Source organism: Spodoptera frugiperda, chromosome 28 (genome assembly GCF_023101765.2).
Source record: "Spodoptera frugiperda isolate SF20-4 chromosome 28, AGI-APGP_CSIRO_Sfru_2.0, whole genome shotgun sequence".
Classification (NCBI taxonomy): domain Eukaryota; kingdom Metazoa; phylum Arthropoda; class Insecta; order Lepidoptera; family Noctuidae; genus Spodoptera; species Spodoptera frugiperda.
In genome coordinates, this window is record NC_064239.1 from 3,647,178 (window position 1) to 3,670,603 (window position 23,426).

At 33.0% G+C, this 23,426-nt stretch overlaps 2 protein-coding genes across 4 annotated transcripts in view; one reads left to right on the forward strand and one right to left on the reverse strand.

Annotated features, from left to right (window-relative positions):
- LOC118264958 (uncharacterized) overlaps positions 1-23,426 on the forward strand; it is a 157,653-nt gene that overhangs the window by 71,717 nt on the left and 62,510 nt on the right. The gene's annotated exons all lie outside the window — the stretch shown is intronic.
- LOC118264957 (facilitated trehalose transporter Tret1-like) lies at positions 1,149-22,097 on the reverse strand. 2 transcript variants are annotated; one of them, XM_035577630.2, is made up of 7 exons: positions 21,867-22,097; positions 19,499-19,728; positions 18,874-19,197; positions 17,329-17,461; positions 16,292-16,509; positions 11,972-12,166; positions 1,149-2,899 (listed from the first exon to the last, which is right to left on the reverse strand). In XM_035577630.2, the coding sequence occupies exons 1-7, from the start codon at positions 21,952-21,954 to the stop codon at positions 2,675-2,677; spliced, it is 1,413 nt and encodes a 470-aa protein (XP_035433523.2). In that variant the 5' UTR covers positions 21,955-22,097; the 3' UTR covers positions 1,149-2,674. The 2 variants fall into 2 exon arrangements, with proteins under 2 accessions (XP_035433523.2, XP_050561949.1); XM_050705992.1 differs by having other exon boundaries at positions 21,871-22,094.

A 23,426-nucleotide genomic window follows, 5' to 3' on the forward strand; every position in this document is an offset into this window, starting at 1 on the left:
AACTCGTAATTGCAAAACACGTAATACGTTTTTGGTTACCCTTTTTTACAAGTTTACAGCGCAAATTAACAAGTTTTTTCTATTTTTAACTGACTTCCCGAAAAGGAGGAAGTTTTTTACCTTAGTCGAGCAAAATAATACTGGTATTTCTGCGGTTTTTCGAAATTTTTTAGTAGAAGTATATATATATTATAAATGTGTCCGGTATATAGCAATACCTTCTATTATTATGGGACTTACAACATAACTTAAATGCTATCTTATTTTCTTTTTTGTAAACAGTTAAATGTAAAAGAGTAGTATTACGAATACGTTTTCAGCTCAAAATATATGGAACATGTGGAATCATTACGAAAATGTTTGACTTTTTAACGAGCTTCCTAAATGAGGTTTTTGAAACTAGCGAGGAGTCAAGTTGATAAGCGTTTGCAACACAAATAGGTAACCAAACACACACTACGGTTTACAGTTACATGTTTGCTAAATGTGTAATTTTAATGGTATTTAATTTATGTTTCACTTGCTTCTGCCAGCGGCTTCGGCCGCGTTCTCGCAGGATAAAAAGTATCTTGTCACCTTAATCAGCTCATACATTGTCTGTATACTAAATTTCATCAAAATCCGTTCAGAAGTTTCAGTGTGATTGACGGACAAACATCCAAACACACAAAACTTTCACATTTATCATATTCGTAGAATAAAAGTACCGTAATGTAATAGATGTTGTACTATTGTTCTTTTACATTTGGCTTGTCATCAACATTATTTAGTTTGGTTACAATATTATTATAAATGGTGTAAACGGAACGCTCCCGAACGCTGCGAATTGGTGATGGTAAAAAAAAGTTTTATTAAAAAAAAATAAGGAATTCAATGTCATAATAGTTGTAATCTACTTACTGCATGTATAACACAAAAACAAAACAAAAAAAAAATTCTAGCATTTCTCAAGAGCGTTCCGTTTACATTCTGTATAACTTCGAGATATTTAATTCAAGAGTCTATCAGATTAAAAATACCTACTTTATTTATATTCAAGCTGGATATTTGCTTACCTTTTTCTATAAAATATCTTGCGTAACTTATGATGACATTTTCATTTCATAAAAAGATATAATATTATAAATTGAAATAATAACATTAAAAAGTAAATAGATCATAATTTAATAAAAAAATACAATTTCTTCTTTTTCTACTTAAACAAAAACATCAGTTCATGTACTTAACAAATAAAAATGAAATTGTAAAGCCTTAATATTTTAAGTACAATAGTATTATTAGTACTACTAGCTTCTTTCAGCGGCTTCGCCTGGGTTCCCGTCGGATAAAAAGTAGCTTGTCTGATATTCCAGACCATTATATTATATCCCTATTACAAAATTTCATGCCGATCCCTTCTGTAGTTTTTGTGTGAAAAGTAACAAACATCCTTACTCACAAACTTTCGCATTTATAATATTAGAGGGATACTAATATTTTAGCATATAATTTGTGAACTTTAAAAGAGATAGGACATGGAGATAGGATATTAAATATATATAAAATAGAAACGATCCTGTAATAAAAAGATGAGAAGTCAAACGATGTTTTACCCACAATGTTCATTTCGGTTTTTTTTTACTTTGCCCCACGCTAGGATTTTCTCCTGTGTCGTGGGTACGTTAACAAACATACAAGTTCACATACACATGACACCCAGACCCGAAACAACAATTTGAGGACCAAACAAAGAATTGCTTCGTGCGGGAATCAAACCCGCAACACGTTGCAAGACAGCCAGTTGCCCAGCCACCGCGCCAACCCTGCAGTCGATTGTCGAAATTGTTGGTATATGTGTACCTGAGATGCATACTTAAGTAAGCGCAGTAAGACTACTAAGTCACATACATTAATATACATTTGCTACTGGAAAACGCTAAAATCAATAAAATATTTAATATCCTACGTCGTTGCCTTTTGAAGTTATTCTTTTAATGAAATACTTTAAACATAATATTAATATTGAAATATTTCATTTTACAATATAAAATCAAGAATCCTTTGAAATACTACGTACCACTTAAACCTCGCTTTGTAATAGTCTGCTATTATCTAGAGTCTAAAGTGTTTTACAAAGAAACAACTAAGACTTGAATTTTATGCTACACTTATAAAAGGTGTTAGCAAATAAATATTACGTTGGAATTTTTGTACTATTTTCATATAAAAATATTTCTTTGTATATGTACTTTTATGAAGATTTATCAAAGATCACAGAACTATCAAACAGAGAAAACTGAGAAATTTTAGAAATATTATACCTGTTATACAACTGTGTATAATATCCATGTATATATAACATTAAAACTGTATAATATACGTAATGTTGATCGAGAAATTATAAACTTAGGTGACATTTTCGAGAATTGATCTTAAATAATGTTCAAATTCTTTAAAAAAAAATCCATGGGCGGCGCTGATCGCTTACCATCAGGTGACTCGTTTGCTCGTATGCCACCTATTCCATAAAACAAAATTCAACTTCGTAATAATATAATAGTATTCAGATAAGTATCGTAAAAGAGTCATATTATGACTCCTTTTAAAAGCTAAACTTAAATGTAAGTTATTCACAAATATCTTCTTAACTCAAAGAAGACCAACATTTTTCTACAATAAAACTTTAAAAAAAATATCACTTTTTCTTTACTAAATCATTTTCAATTTGTTCAGATGTCTTTCCTTTGGTCTCTGGCAAGAATATAAAACCGACGATAACTCCAACTAGGTTGAGTCCAGCATAGATGTAGACCACAGAGTATGTTCCCAAGTAATCTGCAATGGCTGTGAAGGAGAGTAGCTCGACGAACGACATGAACCACGCATGTGTGACCAGACCACCCATTACCTTTGCTCGTATCTGAAATGAAAAAAGAAAATGATGAGAAAAATTACCACCTTCCCAATGTTTTCAGTCCACGATTCCCCAACAAATCTAAAATTCCTAACCTCCAAACGGCCGGCAACGTACTTGTAACGCCTCTGGTGTTTCGGCCATCAATGGGCGGCGACGATTGCTTACCATCAGGTGATCCGTCTGCTCGTTTACCGGCTCATACCATAAAAGAATCAACTCATTGTCAAATAAATGTACTTAATTTAATCACTCTGTTAATTTTACATACTGTATCCCCGTGGAAGAATAACTTTGACGTTCAAAAGTGCCTTTCCGGTCTATTTGAAATAAATAATTTTGACTTTGACTTTTAACTTTGATATGTAAACTCGAATTACTTGACCTAGTTGAGAAAGTCAAAAGTGTAATAGTATCAGTAGTAATTATTATTGAAAAATCTGTGAAGTTACTATTTATTAGGTATTTTCGTTCACACGTTCAGATACTACGTTTACTTCAACAAAAATATGATTTAATACATAAACACTTCACTACAAAAATGTCTTAGAAACAACTAACTAAATAGAATAACCTAGTAAATAAATAAACACATTTTCTTAATATGTGTACTAACAAATTATTTTCATTAATTTTACTCTGAAATTCTTGGTAGGGACGTCTGAATACCTAGACATTACCTAAATGAAAAGTTAAGCGTTCTGCTAATATATTTACGTTTTATATGCTAGAACTACGTGTACCATCTAAATGATGAAATGCGTATGTTTTAGACCGAAATATTGTAGTTACTTGCTAGAAGTACTGTTATAAGTATGCCAAGGTCGCAAAATGTACTTTACTGTTAGCGACATAAGAAATCAATTTGATCAACTTTCATTTTCTTTAAGAGCATTTTTCCCAATGCTTTTAATTCCCCTAAAGACACCCAGAAACGCACTTATTGGCTGTCGCACAATTAGAAGTTGCTACTTTAATATTATAAAGTCTTTGACTGCCAATAGAAAACTGTTGAAGGCAAATCCTCAGCTAACGTCGGTCACCGGTGACCACCACGGCGTTCAATGTGTTAAAACCAGATAGATTGTTCACAAACAACACTCAGTGTGTATAATATATATATAGTATCTGATTTACATTAACTCATTATTCAGTGAAATAATACTTTCAGGACCTTCACAATCGGGTAATGAAAATATTCACATAACCCATACATATCTATGTATGGGTTATGTGGATATTTGGTGGACATTTGGTGGACACACACATACATACATGTCTAATTAATGACTTCGACCGACCACACCACACGTACATGGTTATAATTTACTCAAGCATCTAATTTGTTGGCATAGTCCTCGCTTACGATTTGATTGACCTTAATCGACTAGTCCAAATAGACGGTCAAAGTAATGATGCTCAAGGGAACGACGTATCAAGGTATGTTTTGATTGAGGTGTGGTATTCATGCCATCAAATGTACATGTGGATTTAGAACTAAAATGTGACGGTCTTATTGTAATACTGAGTAAATATGGCATGGTTTTAGCTTGTGTTGTCGTTCGATTTTTTTTTTTTAAGAAAATGTTTCTCCACTCTGTTATTTTCTCCTGTGTCACGGGTGCGTTTACAAACATACAAGTTCATATACACATGACACTCAGACCCAAAACAACAATATGTGGATCACACAAAGAGTTGCACCGTGCGGGAATCGAACCCGCTACACGTTTCGTGGTAGTTGGTTGCCCAGCCACCTGCACCAACCGTGCAGTCAAATTGAGTTTGTCGATTAAAATTGTCTAGTAATAATATTAAACAGTGATTGAACAACAATCTTTTTCATTTAGGTTTCGCTGGTTACGTTATTAATTTAATCTTAATGGCCTACTAGGCACTCAGTATTAGGCACAATTTCAGACCTAACGTTAAAACAGTGGCTTTGTAAGCCCATGACCTGGACATTGAACCCAACCACTCGATCATCAAGGCAAAGTATAACTGTAAATATTATAGCACGAGTAATAAAACAACTCTTTTATATCACGATACCCAACCAAAACCCTTTTGTGTGCTAAAAACATTAAAACCGACGAATATTGATGGTCCTTTCAAAGTTATCCTACGTTTTGGAAAGCTATCACTTTCGATATATTAATATGTGGTAGAATTGTTGAATAAAATTTATTTAATAAAGATAATTGTATCTGGATGCTAAACCTACCAACAGCAAGTACCAATGTGACTTTTTTTTTATAACGTCACGCCTTTTATCCCCGAAGGGGTAGGCAGAGGTGCACGTTATGGTACATAATACCAATATACACGCACTTTTCACAATTTATGTTGTAAGTCCCATGTAATAGGTGGTGAGCTTATTGCCATATACCGGGCACATTTCCAGACTCCGTGCTACCACTGAGAAATTTTCGAAAAACCGAAAAAAGCTCAGTAATACTTCGCCCGATACGGGAATCGAACCCGAGACCCCTCGCCCGGCAGTCGCACTTGCAACCACTCAGCCAACGAGGCAGTCTAAGTGACTTTTTCTAAGTTAGGTATATGTACTAAGTTAGGTATATGTACTAAGTGACTTTTTCTAAGTTAGGTATATGTACTTTCTAAGATTATTTAAATACCACTGACAAACGGTGAATGAAAACATTGTTAGGAAACCTGGACTTATCATCTATACATATAATAAAATCGTAGAAAAGTGCTGTCTGTACATTGAAAATAAAAATAAAAAAAATAGCAGGGGTTATTGTTATGTCGATGTCGAACCCAAAAATGTAATTAACTTTTTTTTGTCTGTTTGTCTGTTTGTCTGTTTGTCTGTTTGTCTGTTTGTCTGTTTGTCTGTTTGTCTGTTTGTCTGTTTGTCTGTTCGTCTGTGCGCGCTAATCTCAGAAACGGCTGATCCGAGTTGGATGCGGTTTTCACGAATATATTGTGGGATGCTTAAATTTACATTTAGTGTTTGTTTCATGTCAATCGGTTCATAAATAAAAAAGTTATGTCAAATTAAAGAATCACGTCGAACATTCTATGCTTATACCATTAATCTCCGCAACTATTTGACGGATTTGGTTGAAATTTGGTACAGATATAGTTTAGAACCTTAGAAAGGACATATGTTAGATTACATTCATTTGGTTGGGTATCGGCCGAGCGCTTCGGTACTATCGTAAAAGAAGTGTATTATCAGTCGTATGATTATTTGTCTGTAGTGGTCCTGCTGTTTCGTATATTCTAAATTGGTTTCGTTGTATTTGTCAATTAATAAGTTTATTTGTTGGGTTTTCCTGGTTTTTTGGTTAAACTATTTAACGTAGGTTTAGTTTGATATCGATTATTAGTAGTTACTGTAGTTAGTTTTTTTAATAAAATTGTAAGTCTAATTTATAAATTAATTAGATTAGATTTAAGTCGTTTCTTTTAAATTATTTAGTTTAAGCTTGGTTATTATAGCATAGAGGATAGGTTGTAATATAGTTTCTTTTTTAATTGTTATAAATTCGTAATTCGTAGCTTTTTTTAGTTTTAAGTTAGTTTAAGTCCGTTTTTAAACTATTTTTTCAATGCCCTAAGTGAGTATACATCTATTAAATTCAAACGCAGAGCTCATTATGTTGATTTTTGAAGAGTTCCCTGGAATATCTTCCACATCTCATTTTTGAAGAGATCCCGCGAGATCGGGAACTATGTTGTTAAAACCAAAAATTTGCCGGAAGTCACTATTCCACGCGAACGAAGTCGCGGGCAAAAGCTAGTTTCTAATAATAACTTTGAAATCGCTAAGCTTGTTGATTAGATAGACGAAGAAGGTGTAAGCATTAAACCTTGATGGGCTGTTGATGTGATATTGTATAATATTTATGTTTACATCAAAATAAATGACTTTAAAAGTCTCATTGCCTATTATGATTTTTCAACTTTTACATTTTTTTCCTCTTCGGAGTATTAGACCGAGGTATACAATACATAAGAGCACTCACACAGATTTTCAAATTTAAATTCTTAAAAAACACATGACCTGTATTTTGCAATCAATATCTTTCCCTGTGGCAATAGTCTCATACATAGTACTCAACTTGACTTAAAGGCGAAAAAGAAATGTTTGTTGACTTTAGATTGAAATGAAATATGGCATTGAAACTTGATCAACACCCATTAGTTGCTTGTAGGATGGATATCGGTTTACCAAACTTCATTGTTTCTAAAATCTTCAAAATCTTGATGGGAAGTATTTTTCTTTTTCAATGTATGCGTTTTTGAACAACACGAAAGCAACGTTGATAATTTTTCTGTGGGTCATCTTTATTACTCACTAGCTTCTGCCAGTGGCTTCACCTACATTTCCGTAAGATAAATAGTATCCTATCACTTAAGTCAGCTCATACCCTGTCTGTATACCAAATTTCATGAAAATCCGTTCAGTAGTTTCAGTGTGATTGACGGAAAAACAACTAAACGTAAAACAAACAAACTTGCACATTGAGAATATTAATGTCATGATGAAAGTAGTTAAACATATCTACATGCAACTTTTGATTCATGAGATACATTATAATTTTAATTAAATAAATTATATTTCATAATTATTATTACACGAATTCAAGTGGCAACGCAATCATTCACGCTTAAGCGCCGTAAACCTACACTAAAAACTACAAAAAATAGTCCAATAGTACTATTTTAGTAGTAGGAACTACCACATTAAAGCCAGAAGCCACATAAAATCGAAATCTAAAGAGTCATTACACGCCCTAGCTATAATTCCAAACCAATCTTTTAGTACGTGAGACCCAAAATTCTAGAAAGTAGGAAAAGCATTTAGAGTTCTGCGTCGTGTCGCGTGCCGCCATTTTAGGGAGATAGAAAAACCGTTCCAACTAGCGCAGTTCTAAATTCAAATTCCCGAGAGTAGACATGTAAATCGGCTAGAACTCTGCCGTGAGCTTGTGGAATCTAATTAGGCGGGAACTTTGCTGTGCCCGATTATATCTGTGCGTTAGGTAGTGTTTAGACTTGCTGTGGTTATTTACTGCACTATAGTATTGTTTATTTTCGATTTATGCCATACATGTCATATGAGATTCTCAATTACAATAGAAAGCGAAATCATTTTTAGTGACACTGACACGAGTTTTTCATTTCCTAGCTTTAAATAAACAAATTTTTTTTTAAATAAAATTTCATATGTATGGAATACCACAACAACAGCTGATTGATTCACCCATTATAATCTACAATTATAAGTTGTATAATATGAATATGTTTTTTTTTTACATAAGTATAAGCTTCGACTAAACTACAACACCTAGTTACGTGTTACCTCGAAAATCGATGTCGATTTAATATTTACAGGCACATAAAATATTTCGGCTTTCTTTTCGTACAATTCTCATGTGACAGGGTCTAATTACATTTCGATGACTCAGCTTAAAATATAGAAAAACAATTCGTATTTGTTACACACCTATATATATACGGTTTCTGTTATAAAATCTAATTGAATCAGTTTAGTCACAAAGTTACGTTGCATTGGTTATTACTCGAAGGTGAGGCTGAAGTATTAACACCTTAATTAAACAGAAACACAACAACACAATTGGGTAGTATCCTCGGTCAAAAATGAATTATTACAACTTTTCAATACAATAAAATATTCAGAAATACTCATTCATAAATATGATGAACCACTTAATTTTTCCTAGCTAAATTTCTAGAAATAAGTTGACGTAAAAATAATAGAGTATTTCATACAAAGTTCATAGAAAATATCGTTTTTGACGTTTCGAAAAAAGTATTGAATTTGACTAGTAGGAAACTAGCCTATTAAGAAGTAAACACAGCTTAATAGTTAAGCAAATGACAGAATAGTCTATATTCCGTCTTCTTATTATTATTCAGTTCTACGAAAATGAACGTTATTTTATGCATAGTAGAATAAATTTTTGTTTGTTACTATCGCAATGCAATGTTTGATCTACCTATCACGTAGTTACATGGACATGTAGACACAATATAAGTCTTTGTTATACACATTAACTATATTATTAAAAAATATTAATTTTATTAATAATTGAGTATATCATAAGCGCAGTTGTTTAAAAATAATATGTTACTTGTAGGTATGTTATGAGAATCTACACATCTTAATATTTACATACTTTATAACTATGAAGAATAAACCTTTGTTCTCAATAAAATGAATTATTAATGTCAATTACTAATTAGAACTCTATTATACTCATTTATTTATTATTTAATCATTTTTTTTTTGTTTGAGTTGAGGTTTTCACCTGTATACGTATATTTTATATAAACTTAAATGTTAAATGTCACATAAATGTTACTGAACTATATCAATTTATGATTACATTCTTATTTCAAACTAAATGTAATCATAAACTTCTTAAAAATTGTTTTATTCAACTCAATTCGCTCAAAGTAATTGCTAGCTAGTTGAAGGGACTTAAAATACAATTCAAAATTAATAAATATTTATTGCTATAACAAAAGATTGACATATAAAAGCGAAAAATAAATTGCACGGTTATAAAGCATTTATTTTTTGATATTTTCAAGCCACGCTGTTTCAGCTGACATCGCTACAAGTTAACAAGTGTAACGAGAAAAATTGAGTGATGTAAAATATTTTGATTTTTTCAGATAAAAGAGAAACCAAACGCCATTCTTATTGTTGGTTTACAATGAAAGCATTCAAGCATATTTGTTATCGAATCCTTACAGTCTTTTTCGTTGAAGAAAACTTTGAGATGACAGTCTGATCAATGCATTGTATAATAGACTGTAACCTTTACAAAATAAAATTGCCAATTACATGACTGTCTAGTTTTATTGCTTATTTTTTATTATTCAAAGTGACACTATAATTTATGGAACGACTGAGAGTGGTTATTATATAATAGAAATAATTTACCTTATAATGGATTTTTTTATCAGATAGTGACATAAATGTTTGAAGTAAACGATGAGTATGAAATGTTAATGGGCCATAGCCCATCTTTAATAAAACCTCTTTCATAAAAGTTCAACAAAGAAACAACCCCTACAACTCTTAGTAGCAACGTAACGGAAGTATAAAGTAAAAGAGCTATTTTTAGTCAAAATTTAAATATCTATTCACAAAATCACTATGAGCTTTACAAACTTATTCAGCCCGTGAAAAATGTGATATCGACGGTTGAATCTTTGTTATAAATAGCGGCGGGGAGCCCGCGTAACGAAAAATGTGTTTTCGCACGCTCAAGGGAAACATGGCTGAAATAACCTTAAAACGATAAACAAAAAATCTTTTAAATCATCGCTTTATCTACGATCTAGGTTTGAAAGGTTTTTGAGTGCTTTTATACCTGTAAGACGTTTAAGCTATGAATAATTCTAAGCAGATAATGGCTTCGTAAATTACAAGCGAAATTTTCAAACAAGCCCAAAAGAAAAGTACATAAATCAAAGCTTCCAATTAAGGGAATATACGAAACGGGGAGACGCTACCGTTCTAAAAAGTGCCTTTTATAAAATAAACCGAACAATTATCGTGCCTTAAATTGAACTCAAATAAGGGTAAACGAAGGAGAGAATTTGTGCCTGTATTTCGCCCTAAAAGCCCACTCCGTAATAGGTGACCACCACTTGTCTTTCGAATTGGAACGTACAACGTACCAGACAATGGTTTTGCGTTCCTATCTCAAAGACAAAGCTGAAATGTTTCATGTGTCTGTTCTGTTAGGTGAGAAACCAAATTCAATGTCGTTTAGTCTCAAGGTTTTCTACAAGGCTACATTTTAATTGGTTTCACGCGTTACGTATATGAAAAAGGTGTTAGTGAATAAATGTGTTCACGCATCAAATATTCACGCGCTTTTAATCGACTTAAAAAAAAACGACGGTACTCAGTGTGACCTGTATGTATGTATGTATGTATGTTTATGGGCGAGTACTTCGTGTTTAGCTGAAACATTTTTGATGCGGTTTCAGTATTGTATTTTCAGATGTAGGAGAAGTCACTTATATTTAAAGATATTAACTGACTTAAAAAAATAGAAGGCGGCAATTTTTTCTTCTTTACATTCGTGTTTGATTCAGATCGATTAAGAAATAAATCAATCTGATCAAACACGAATAATCAATCAAAGGTCTAAAGTGGCAAGACGAAAATTATACAGACAAATTTCCTTTGAAATACATACAATTGTCGGAATCGGGGTTCAGATAGTTTCACCATTTACAGGCTTTGTTCGTGGTTAGCTACTCCGTATTCCTATAAATCTACTTGAACACAGTAAGAACCTGCATAAGTAATACTCGAAATGATCGTGAAACAAGACTACCTGAGGTCTACGGGTCGGGTTGACAGTTTCTAATTACATATGGACATTTGAGACCCCCTAACATGTTTGTTGTGATTGTCTTGTGGTTTTTAGTTAGAATTATCTAACCAATTTTGGTTACCGGACTGTAGACTCCATTGAATTTATTGTACACTATTTTGATACGGTTTCCTTTTCTATTGAATGAAATTGTCAACGAGACCTTGTGTTTTTGGTGATACGGTATTTTTAGAGTAAGGTACACAGTTCATTATTTAATTTTATAGTTTGTCTCAAAAGATTTCTCGTTGAAAATGTGTGTAAGGGATTTTCAAGTATTATTGTGATTTCGATTTTGATACCTTCGGTACAAAGTAGCAAGCCTTAAAATGTTTCTGACTTCAATCAAGGAAATATTATAATTATGCACGATTTAATGAAATACTAGTTTCTGCCAGCGCCTTTGTCCACATTCTCGTGGGATGAAAAGTAGCCTATTTATTATTCCATAATCTACCCTTGTTCCAAATTTGATTCCGATCCTTTCGACAGTCTTTGCTTGAAGAAGTAACACATACACAAACAGTGTGTAGACAGACATCGTCTGTGTGATTTAAAATACTGAAGAATTGTAACAAACACACAAACAAACAGTAGTAGGATATGTCTGTGTGATTTGAAATACAATAGAATTGTAAACACATTAGAATTCTTAAAAACTCTTAAAGTAAATACTTACTTGGAAATTAAACATCTCGGTCATAATAATGTACGGCATTGGAGAAATCCCGCCAGCGTAGACGGCGAAGAATGTAATTATGGCGACCACGGGTAACCACCCTGGTGTAGAACTACCTTGGTGCTGAACCAACATTGTGGTAGCCAGGATTATATGTGACACGACTGCCACTGCAAACGCTATGATGATGAGGGGCTGAAAAGACAGAAAATAAATCTTTACTCAATTTGTATTTTTGAACGTTGCCCCACACTTTGATTTTCTCCTGTGTCGTGGGTGCGTTTACAAACATACAAGTTCACATACATATGACACCCAGACCCGAAATAACAATTTGTAGATCACACAAAAAAGTCTCGATGCTAATCTAACAGTCTAACACAATAAAATTTACAATTTACTTACTATAGAATATTTATTATTCCTACTTTCCAGAACTTGGAAATATAATAAAACAAAACGATGTCACAAAGTTTCCATAATAAACGGGACAGGAAAGTCCACTTTGTTTAGTAATTACCGAGTTGTCTATATAAACTTCTGATATGCACCTTTCTAACAATTCCAGAGTTTGAGAGCTTTGAAACATTTATTGGGAGAGATATTCCCTTTCCGTTACTTAAAGTTCGCAGTAAGTTTTTAATGTTTCGGTAAGTTGGATAACCAAGTATCTTCTTTGACCAGTCTGTTTGGTTCATAAGACTTTTTCCCGTTTTCGAAGTTCTATAATGTTTTCTGTTTTATTTTTATGTATAGTTTTCCTCATTGTATATGGGTCATTTGACTTTGAACGTTATTTAGGTGCTGTTATAGTTGCAATTCACGATATAGTATTTTACATATTTTAAGATTAATGTTGCAGTCATCACTTGTGTAATACCTACGTATTGTCCACAGTCCATAATTTAGATCTTAATTAATAAAAACCAAGAAAGCTAGCTTAAAATAACATTAATTATAAAATCTGTCTCTGAGACAGACCACTATTTTCTTACCTTATTACATTTTAATGAAAGCACACCTAGCAAAACAAAAAACCTAAAACTAATTATAGAAACAAGTCTTGGTAGTACTAAGACGGAAAACTAATAAAAGATGGAAGATAAATTGGCACCGGTACAGTTAGTAAGAGACAAAATGAAGTTGTCGCTGAGTTCGTAAAGAATTTAATCAAAGCAACAGATGCAGAAAATGACGAGATTCGTCCAAGAGAGAGGAAATAAGAAATCAAAGAGATCACGATATTACAGAAGGGACAGATAAAAAGCTGTTTATTGTTAAATCGAATTACGAAGCGGATGAGCGACAAATTGGTTATAACAGGGAAAATATGACAACTGGATGGATTGCTTTGAAATTTCTGCACAAATTATTGGAATTCATGTTTATTATTCTAGTGAAAACTAGTTTCTGTATCGACATTAACAGCAGACCACTACTAGACTTTGTGCCTCCTCTACCTAAGTGGGTTTCCCATAATCTCTATTTTGACAGGTGGTATACCAATTTAAACAGTTTTAGGTTAGGTTAGGTTATTTATAGCAATCCGCATTGAACAAGCTTGGTGATTAATGCCTAAATCTTCTTCGTGTTAGAAGAGGCTTTGGTCAGCAGTGGCCATTAATAGGCTGTTAATGAAGATGATGACATTTATAGGGACTACATTATTAGTCGGATTTAACGACACCCGCTGGAAGTATAGATGGCAACAAAATATGTATTGAACTCTGTCTTCAGAGTATAACCTGGGTGCCTTCAAGGCCCATGTGAGAAGGTTGCACATGCTTTATCGCTTACCACCAAACGAGAGAGAGATAGTGAACAAAATTCGACCCACCACAAATAAAGCAAAACACAGGAACAAAAAAAGTACAAAATTGATTTAATTTTAGCTAGAAACAAGTTTGGTTTAAGGGTTACAAAAATGGCATCGTCTACTTTGTCCTTCCAACTTGTATCAACTGGGAAAAGCTTGTCTGTCGTATTGGCAATGAGCCAGATATCCCACACTTTTCACGTCGTTCGTCCTTTGAACCCGAAATGTTATTTTTACACCGATTCACAAAGTCGATGTGGGGAATAGGGGGATAGGTTATACCGTATCAAACCTGATCTACATTCAATTGTAAATGTGAAGTTATACAATGGAAGTCTAGGAAATTTTGATGATTATTTTAAGTGAAAGAGTCGGAGTGAAAGGTTGGTAGTAATAAATGAGTGGTGATAGTTTCATTTTTCATCATCATCATCATTATTTCAGCCATAAGACGTCCACTGCTGATAGGCCGGATGGAAGCGACCTGCATTCAGTGACTTGATCAAGTCGCAGTTTTTTTTTTAATAAGTGGCTTTGTTCCTGCTTTTCTTAAGTAAGTATGTGAGGTACCTAAACCAAAATCTAAAACCTTTTGTAACTTACATGAAAAATTACACAGATATTCATTGTTATTTTACAACAAAACGTATTGTATCATTAAACTTGACATAACTCGTATAGCAACTCATGCCTAATAAATCCATTGATAAAATATTGAATAGAATGTCAAAGAAAGGTAAACTGAAAAGTAATAAATTGAAACCCTATTAAGTCAATAATGCAATCCTAAACTAATATTGGCTTTAGTGCTACGTAGCGTGAGATCAATGCATATAATCACTGGTCCAGAAACCTAATAGCCACAGAGCTAATATCATTTCTAAAATGACAGAAAAATATATCGTTCAATTTCTCAAAAAAAGAAATATACGCTTCATATCTTGTGATGTGAAGAACCATTCTATTCTGAATAGTACTTTAGAGGTCTATATCGAAAGTTCAAGGGGTAATAACGATCACGAACCTCTGTATTGTTGATAAGAGTGAAAGAGAGGGAAAGACACTCATAATAATAAATAAAACGTCAATCGTCATGTCTAATTATGTGTTAGACATAATTGGATATAGAACGTTGTAAGCTATATAATATACCTTTTATATTAAGTTGTATGGGTGGTTATCTTGACTAATAGGAACAATTCTTATTATACACCTAACTGTAAACAATCACTGCAGCCTAACATAGTATATATTCAGAAATTTGCTTTTATTTAGTTAAACAAAGGTAAGAAGTAGGTAACATAATTTGTAAAAGAAATCAAGGTTATAGCTAGCTATAATTATCTAAGAATAATCATCATTAAAATTGCAACTATACTGTGACAATTTTATAATCCAAAATTCCATGATAACAAAAAATAAAATGTAAATTCAAATAATACGCATATTACACTTAATACGCTTCATTGATAGCTCGTAATTATTATGGAAATTATCAAATTCCCAGTACTATCTAGAACGTTCTAAAACTGAGATCTGTATTTGAAAAACTAATCACTTTTTTACATGTAACTCATAACATAACCATGAATATGTAGGTAGTTTTATAAAAATGACTCAAATTACCTGTGTCTTTCAATTAACCGACATGTTACGTTTATGCAACTTATTCTCATTTTAAAAACAGAATAATAGGCTACACATTTTACCACAATACCAATACGTAGCCGACAAAAAGTCTACAAACTTTTAGCTTAAAAATTATCATTCAAATATATCCTTTAATACATAGGTTTACGAACTAAAGCTACACAGAATCAGGTTAATATCCCAAGCGGACTATATGGAGATAGCAGCGGTATTACCGAAATTAAACTTTTGAATGAGAATTTAATATTATCAACGTGAATTACGAATTAACACCGGACCGCAATGGTTGTTGACTAAAAAGGTTTTTTGGGTAGTAACTAGTATACCCATACCTCTGTATTTACTTTTGTTTAATTGCTTTGATTTACCACCACTTTGTGGTCTAAACACTCGCATTATTATTCATTAACTACTAATAATGCTTTATAACTTGAACCAGACTATTATAATGAACATAATATACATAGTACGGCTCTGAAGCGCTGATACTACGAGTATAAATCTCATTTAAAATACATTTTAAATTATCTCCATTCATTTCTAAGCGATTAAAAACAAATTGTGTTAAACATAAAATCGGCTTAGAAACAGTTAAAATCCTATTTAATTGCTCATGATTAAAACGTACCTCATATATACAAAAACTTTTACAGCTCAAAAGAAATTCCCGAGAAAAGCTGCAAAAATAAAAACCCTACAAATCAGAGCTCAACGAAATCCCCCGCAGGAGAAAAAACAAACGTCCAAAAAAAGCAAAGTAAAGTAAAGGGAAGATTTCTGTTCTAATCCGATCAGAAATAGAGATTAGTCTCGTACAAACACATTTATCAAAATTACTTTGGAACACTTCTTACCTTCCGACCGAACTTTTCCACACAACTCATTGAGATAAACGAGGCAAGGATCATAACTGCGGGGAAACTCAGCGTCTGTAGCTCTGGGTTCCACGTGACGCCGGCTGATTTCATAATGGCCGGCGCATAATTCAAAGTGGCCATGTTACCGCTATTCGATCTTATTGTCATCAATATTATGTTTAGCATACAGCCACGCCACCATGCTTTGTTTTGATCTGTAAATTAAAAACATTTATAATTAGTTACTTACAACTATCAAACTCTTGCAGGTTTTTTAAAACTAGTGTAAAGACTGAGATTTACATTAAAAATTCATTCACTTTGATGTCAACGGGGAATGTACCCAGAAGGCTGACAGTACGGTTACGTTGTTTGACAATTTTGTACGAGGAACAAACGACTTATTTTAAACTAGACTTAGGCAGACATAAATAAACAGTGCGTTTATAAATAAAGTCCTCACAAAATTATAAGCTAAAACTGCTAAAACAGTTTAAGTTTATATCATATATGACGCGTTAACTTCTACTTAACGTAACACATTTAAGATTTACTAAGAGAATTTCATAAATCTTGACAGGCTAAACGTCTTGTAAGAGCCGTTTAACAAGTGTTTGAAATGTTAAACTCCGTTTTGAGAAGTTGATTTACTTATAGCAATCAGGGTGAATCCTTAATATTTTGTCTCACTACTACTTATTTGCATTAATTTTTATTTCAAAATTATTTGGCTGTTTGTGGTAAATACGTGTAATATCATCTTAGTATAAATGAACTTCCGGAGCTGCGGACTACCTAGTGTATTACCGGGGCTCCGGCTCGAAAAGCAGGACTAGAAACCGGGCGGTTTTTAGTCAGTAAGAGACTTCTTCTCGCCTCGCCCAAGAGGGAAGAAGACGTCGGATTTTCTCCTCACAAAAAAAAGTGTAAATGAGCTATTGTCGTATCGACTCTCACTTCACCTTTATCCTGATCAAAATATTTCATCTTCGAGAGATATTAAAAAAGACAGAGGAACAAACTTGGTTACTCACATATACTTTTGAAAGAAATCTTCGGCAGCGAGTCATAAGTTGCTTCTTCATTTTTCATGAACTCAATTTCTGACTGTATTGTTTTGTCATTGACATCCAATCGTCTTAGAAACGCTATTGTTTTGGCAGCTTCCTGTAATATCAAACAGAAATTATTTACTTTGTATTTCGCAAAACTTCTATTGTACGACAAAGGAAAATTCATATGTAAATCTCGAATGATATTACTAAGTACAGGTCACAGCTGCTCGCTGCTCTAGGAAGACAAATATCTTTTATTGTTATGAGAATGTTAAAAATAAAATGAATTTATTGGAATATGCTCGGTACGAACTGCGAGCCTGGAAAGAATTCTACGTCGGAATACCTTGGGCCCTATCTACGCTATGGTAGACGTTTTTATATTTTGACTATATGCTTCTAACAGGAAATATGTTCCACATTCCTGCTCTTGAAGTTGCTCTCTCAGGGGAAAATTCAGTATTACGGAACACGGTTTTTGGTTCACCCGATATCAATTATGCACATCTCATACAGATCTTAAGCGCAGATGGAGCAGGGTAGAACCTTTTTTCTTTAAATTTTGCATTAGATACCGTTGTTTTTTTTTTTGTGTAATGATAATGTAATATGATAGACATTAAAAAACAACGATCCAAACATTTAAAATAATTTTGCTCGTGACCATTCTTGAGGTCAAAATACTTTCATTTGGTTGGGAATGGATATCATTCTATTTTTAGTATTCCAATAGTCATCCGTGCATAGGAGAGCACGTATCTATCGATCCCGCCTAACAATTCAATGACATTCATTTTGGGAAATCACACGTGCATTGTGCGGGCTCGGTCATAAATTCATGTTTTTTTGTCAGTGTCACGTTGATGACGTGTCAATGATGACGTTGTTGTTGATTTCGGAAGCGAATTGATAAAGATATATTAGTTACAACATCAAAATACAATGTAGCTAGTTAAAATACTAAGGACTTGTGTCACAATGTCTGCATAGCCGTTATGTATTGAAACAATTTTCAATTACGAATGTAATTTGTATGCACTATCTATCACATTAGTTTATTGGGCACTTATATGAAGGTAGTGAAACAGGCGCTAAATCACCTTAAATGAAAGAAGTATTTCAATTATTTGTTGTAAAAGTTTATTATTATTTACATTATGTTTCGTCATTTCTATCCAACCCAGATATGTTTTGCGTTATTAATGGATTAGTAAATTGCCCCATTACCGTAGCTTTCTGAACGAATATATCACTTGGCCGTAATGAACTCGTGTTAACGGTCTGAGAGAGAATTGTTGCGTGGACTACGTACGTAATTGGAGTATATAAATGTGTCAGGAGAAAAGAAAAACCAACTAGAATTGAGACAACGAATAAATCAAATGTTTTCTCAGGAAATTGAGGTAGATGTCTTGAAACGGCAGAATGAGGCCGAGTCAATTATCAGAGGTAACGTTGACTTTGGGGACCTTTATTTTGTAAGCAATAAGGACGAATCTAGAAGTAGTGATTGCTAATACTTACATCACTCTTTCCCTTTTTCACTAAGAAGGCTGGTGATTCAGGTGCCTTCAACATCAGGAGTATAGTTAAAACTGGTACCCAAACCACGATCCACAACACAGTGTAGTAATTCAAGTACGCTCCCATTGCAAACATTGCCATGATACCAATATTTTGAAACAGAATTATGAAGGATCCGAGCACCCCTCTTATGTCATCCTGGCTTATTTCCCTGACGTACATTGGTACTACGTTGTAACAACCGCCGGCACCAAGTCCAGCAAGGAGTCTGGCTGTGATTAAAACTCCTATATGTGCTGAAGATAGTTTCAATATCCATGACACCTAGAAACCAGAAGTGACATTAATTATAAAGCCATTATATTGACAATGTTTGTGTTTGTTAAATAATATCATCACGCTTAGAATAACCAAATGCTGAAAACAGCACACTTTTTAGGATGGCCATATGCCTAAACAGTGAGGAATTTTATTTATCTGTCTAGTTTTCTAATTCAGAAATTTCGTTCTTCAAAATAAACTAATTAATATTTGTTAAATCTCTCCAATTTGAAATTGTTCAATGTATTATGTATCATAGTTAAAACAGTGTAGGTAAATTATTCTTGGTAGCCAAAACCCTTACCGCTTGTAACGCAGCTGTGAGTAGTACTGCAACTCTTCTTCCATATTTGTCTACAATGTAAGTGAATAGAGAGACTCCAAACATGGCCGCCAAACAGATGGCACTGGCTATCCATGATATTTCATAATCTGTCAACGGATAGCCCGAAGGGGAGTTCTCTGATTGTAAAACTTTTGTCATCGGTGACACCCATCCCGCTTGAAATCCATATGTCAGGATTGTGGTGTTCGCTACAAATGATAAATGAAAGAGTAAAGTATACTATACGTAGAATACATACATATTTAGTATATATAAACACTGTACTGTAGTATAGTAGGTTCAATATGGGTCAAATGAATAGACGTACCATCTTTTAAAAAACAGTATGATATTAAAAGTAGTATTCTTGTTTAGTGAGAAATGTGGGAGAACCATGTTTCAGCATGAATGGACCGGCTTGACCGGAGTGATACCACGGCCTCACAAACAACCGTCGTGAAATAACGCGTGAGTTAGGTTACAGGTGGCCCGATTACGCTGTCTTCAATCTCCCTAATCTACAATACCTGAATTCTCAACAACCCTCAAATTTAGGAAAAACCCCTAAAAGGCTGGCAATGCACATGTAATACCTCTAGTATTCCGTCGTCGATTGCTTATCATCAGGTAATCCCTCTGCTCATTTAACAACATAACAAGTAAAAAAGCAGTATATTTTTCTTTATATGATACATTAAACTGTGATGCCTATAAATGTGATTGTGCATTAGCCTACATTATCATCAGGGTTTACCCGTTAATTGCGCCGTGTTATATTAAAACCACATTTGTAAACATTTGTCGTCATTTAAAATATACATCAATATCGATAAACTAATTGCTTTCGTAATCAAATAGTTGTTAATTTAGTTTACCCAACGTAGAGCAAAGTTATTTAGAGAGGCGAAAAAGAAGTTTAGAAACCACCAAAAATCCTCCTTTTATGAATGTCTTTTAAGCACCAAAATGTGCCTCAGGTGTTGCAAGGGTACTTTGGCTTAGGTGACAGCTTACCATGAAGCGAGCCATAAGCTTTGTGGTAGGTAGTATAAAAATAGCTAACTCTAATCTACCCCATTTGGCACAATAGTCTATTATTAAGTAGGTATGTCACATTTTTTTTCGTTTTTTTTTTATCGTTGCTCTATACTAGGATCTTTTGTGTCGTGGGTGCATTTACAAATATACTAGTTCAGAAACATATGACACCCAAAACAGAAACAACAATTTTATTAGTGTTGTCACACACAACTAATAATTACTGCTATCGATTTTACATTACAAACTAAATAAAAAAAAAAAACAATACTAAGTTCCATAATAATATTTTTAAGGTTCCATTCCTTTTTTGAACGAGATGCAGTAGTTCCTAGCGCATTAATTAGTCATACAACAAAACAATACAAGTGCCAAGCTTACTAATTATAGGAGTAATGAGATATCCTTTGTTCGCCAAAGTGATCCGTGCAATATATAGCGGGCCAGCCAACAAAGGACCGTGATGTAGGAACATTTCACACAAAACGTATAATTAAAATTGTGACTTTGCTTAGTTTCTTTAAAGTAGAATTTTCAATGACATTGTATTTAGAATTCGTTTAGTTTAAAGTGCTGTCAAAATCATGACTGTTATATTTTAATGTATTTTGTGACAGTTTAATGCGTAAATTGCTGAATCTATTTTGATAAAGTTACAAAGATATGTTTAATTTACTTAACGAAATATTGATGTCAAATTATATTTTAGTTGTAAAATTATACTCGCTCTGTTCTCGTGTCCCGTTGATCACAGCGTGATGTTTTATAGCCTATAGTCTTTCTCGATGAATGCACTCGATGGATGTCCAATACAAAAAGTATATTTAAATCGGACCAGTAGTTTCCGATATTTCAAATACTAACCAACAAAAACTCTTCAGCTTTATACAGTCGTATAGATATATATTAAACAAAATTGTAAGAGAAAGCACTTCTCATCATATTATATAAAATAATAAAAAAAATGTCATACTACTTGAATAGTTATCATCAAAGTAGTCACGAGACGTTTACTGCTGAACATAAGTCTCATCAAATGATCTATGTTCTAGTGTTTACACCAAAACAATGTCACCGCCACTATTAAAAAAAAAATATCAATTTCTTACTACATCTACTAAACTACGTACCTACTATCATATCATATATATCTACTACATTAAAATAAAAACTACACTATTTGTCAAGACAACAACAAACAAATGATAATTTAAATTAAACATTTAAATTTGGAACACCAAAGAAAAAATAAATAACAACAAAACAGATAGTACACTACACTAGATAAAAAAATAATACAATATTTTACCTACAATAGCCACCAACACTTGGACATAAGTCTTCCCTTTTTTAGGCACATTATCCACATTTTCCGCTTCTGTCACATTTAATGTCATTATTATAACTTCTCACGCAACTACGTGTAATATTAAGAAACAATCCGATACTACTGTTTGCTCAACATATACAACATATACTGGAGATGTAGGAAAATAACAGTATATTTTTATAGCGCTTGTCATTTAGGGCTGTCTCGAGACGTTGCTGTTATCGAAATATAATTGTCATACTAATAACTCGTTTTGTGTTATATTTATAACTGTAGATGAAGCTGTTATAATATTGTAATATATTATATTGTGCGCTGTTATTTAACAGTCTTAATATAAAATAATTTTACATAACCTGTTCGTCTATAGATTCGACTACGTAAATAAAAATGGTATTTTGATACAAGATCTAAACGAAATGTATCAAAATTAAGTCTCTATTGATCACTTAGTTCTATCGACAGATTGGTTGTTTAAACCCTTAGAGCAGAGCAAATAATATCTTTGAGTAAGAGTAAACGTGAGACACTATCAGGTATTGATACAGTCCATTCAATACTCATATTAACGTAAACATAATAAAATTCTTTAAATTATAATGTGATTTCATAACTGAATAGAGTATGTTATCAGCACATAGATATTGTTCAGAATGATTCAACATTTTTACGTAATCACGTGTCATTTTACTTCTTGATAGCAGTTCACATTTGTAACATAACACACACTTTTTACCATTTATATAACGAGATTGATACAATGAGTTTAGTCTATTGTCATATGCTGAGCTTATTTCTAAACTCAGTCCAATATCACTACCACATCTGTTAATCGAATAACGATGCAATTTGTTACTGGCAATTAAAATAAAATTCAATTAAAAAAACATGACAATTTTAAATACATTCAATGAATCGCTGAAATTCAACAACCCTAGAACATGAACCAATTAATGTTGATGCGAGTGTTTCCATGCCAATCTAAATGTATAATGAACAAGCCAGACAAAAATGTACCTTAACTAATCAGATGTAAAAATGAATTTGCAAAACGCAAAAAAAAGAAATATTATGAGATTGCCAAGTTGGAATTTTGTATCAAAATATACTTTTCTCATACCTATTATTATTATTTGTTATGATATTATAACATACCTACGAAGTGAAGCATAATCTTTTCATCAGTCACTTTTCGAACTCACTAGATAGTAAATACAAATTGACCTATTAATAATTGCTGGGCTTTTTTCGAAAATTTCAAAGTAGTAGCACGGAGTTTGGAATTGTGCCCAGTATATGGCAATAGGCTCACCCCCTATTACATAGGACTTAAAACACAAATGGTGAAAAGTGGGTGTACATTGTACAGCGGCATTAATGCGTTCCGTAATGTGTACATCTGCCTTTCCCTTCTGGGATAAAAAGTCGGGACTTTGTGTGTGTGTGTAATGCTTACTATTATGTATAGTATACTTCTTTTTTAAAACTTACCATACTCTAGGATTTCCTGTGTCGTGGGTGCATTTACATACGGTACCA

Coding starts and splice junctions, on each gene's coding strand:
- LOC118264957 (XM_035577630.2), bottom strand. CDS start 21,954: ATGACATTAAATGTGACAGAAGCGGAAAATGTGGATAATGTGCCTAAA. Junction 19,198..19,498: donor TCACAGCTGCGTTACAAGCG/GTAAGGGTTTTG, acceptor TCTGGTTTCTAG/GTGTCATGGATATTGAAACT. Junction 16,510..17,328: donor GATTTCTTTCAAAAGTATAT/GTGAGTAACCAA, acceptor TTTAATTTACAG/ATCAAAACAAAGCATGGTGG.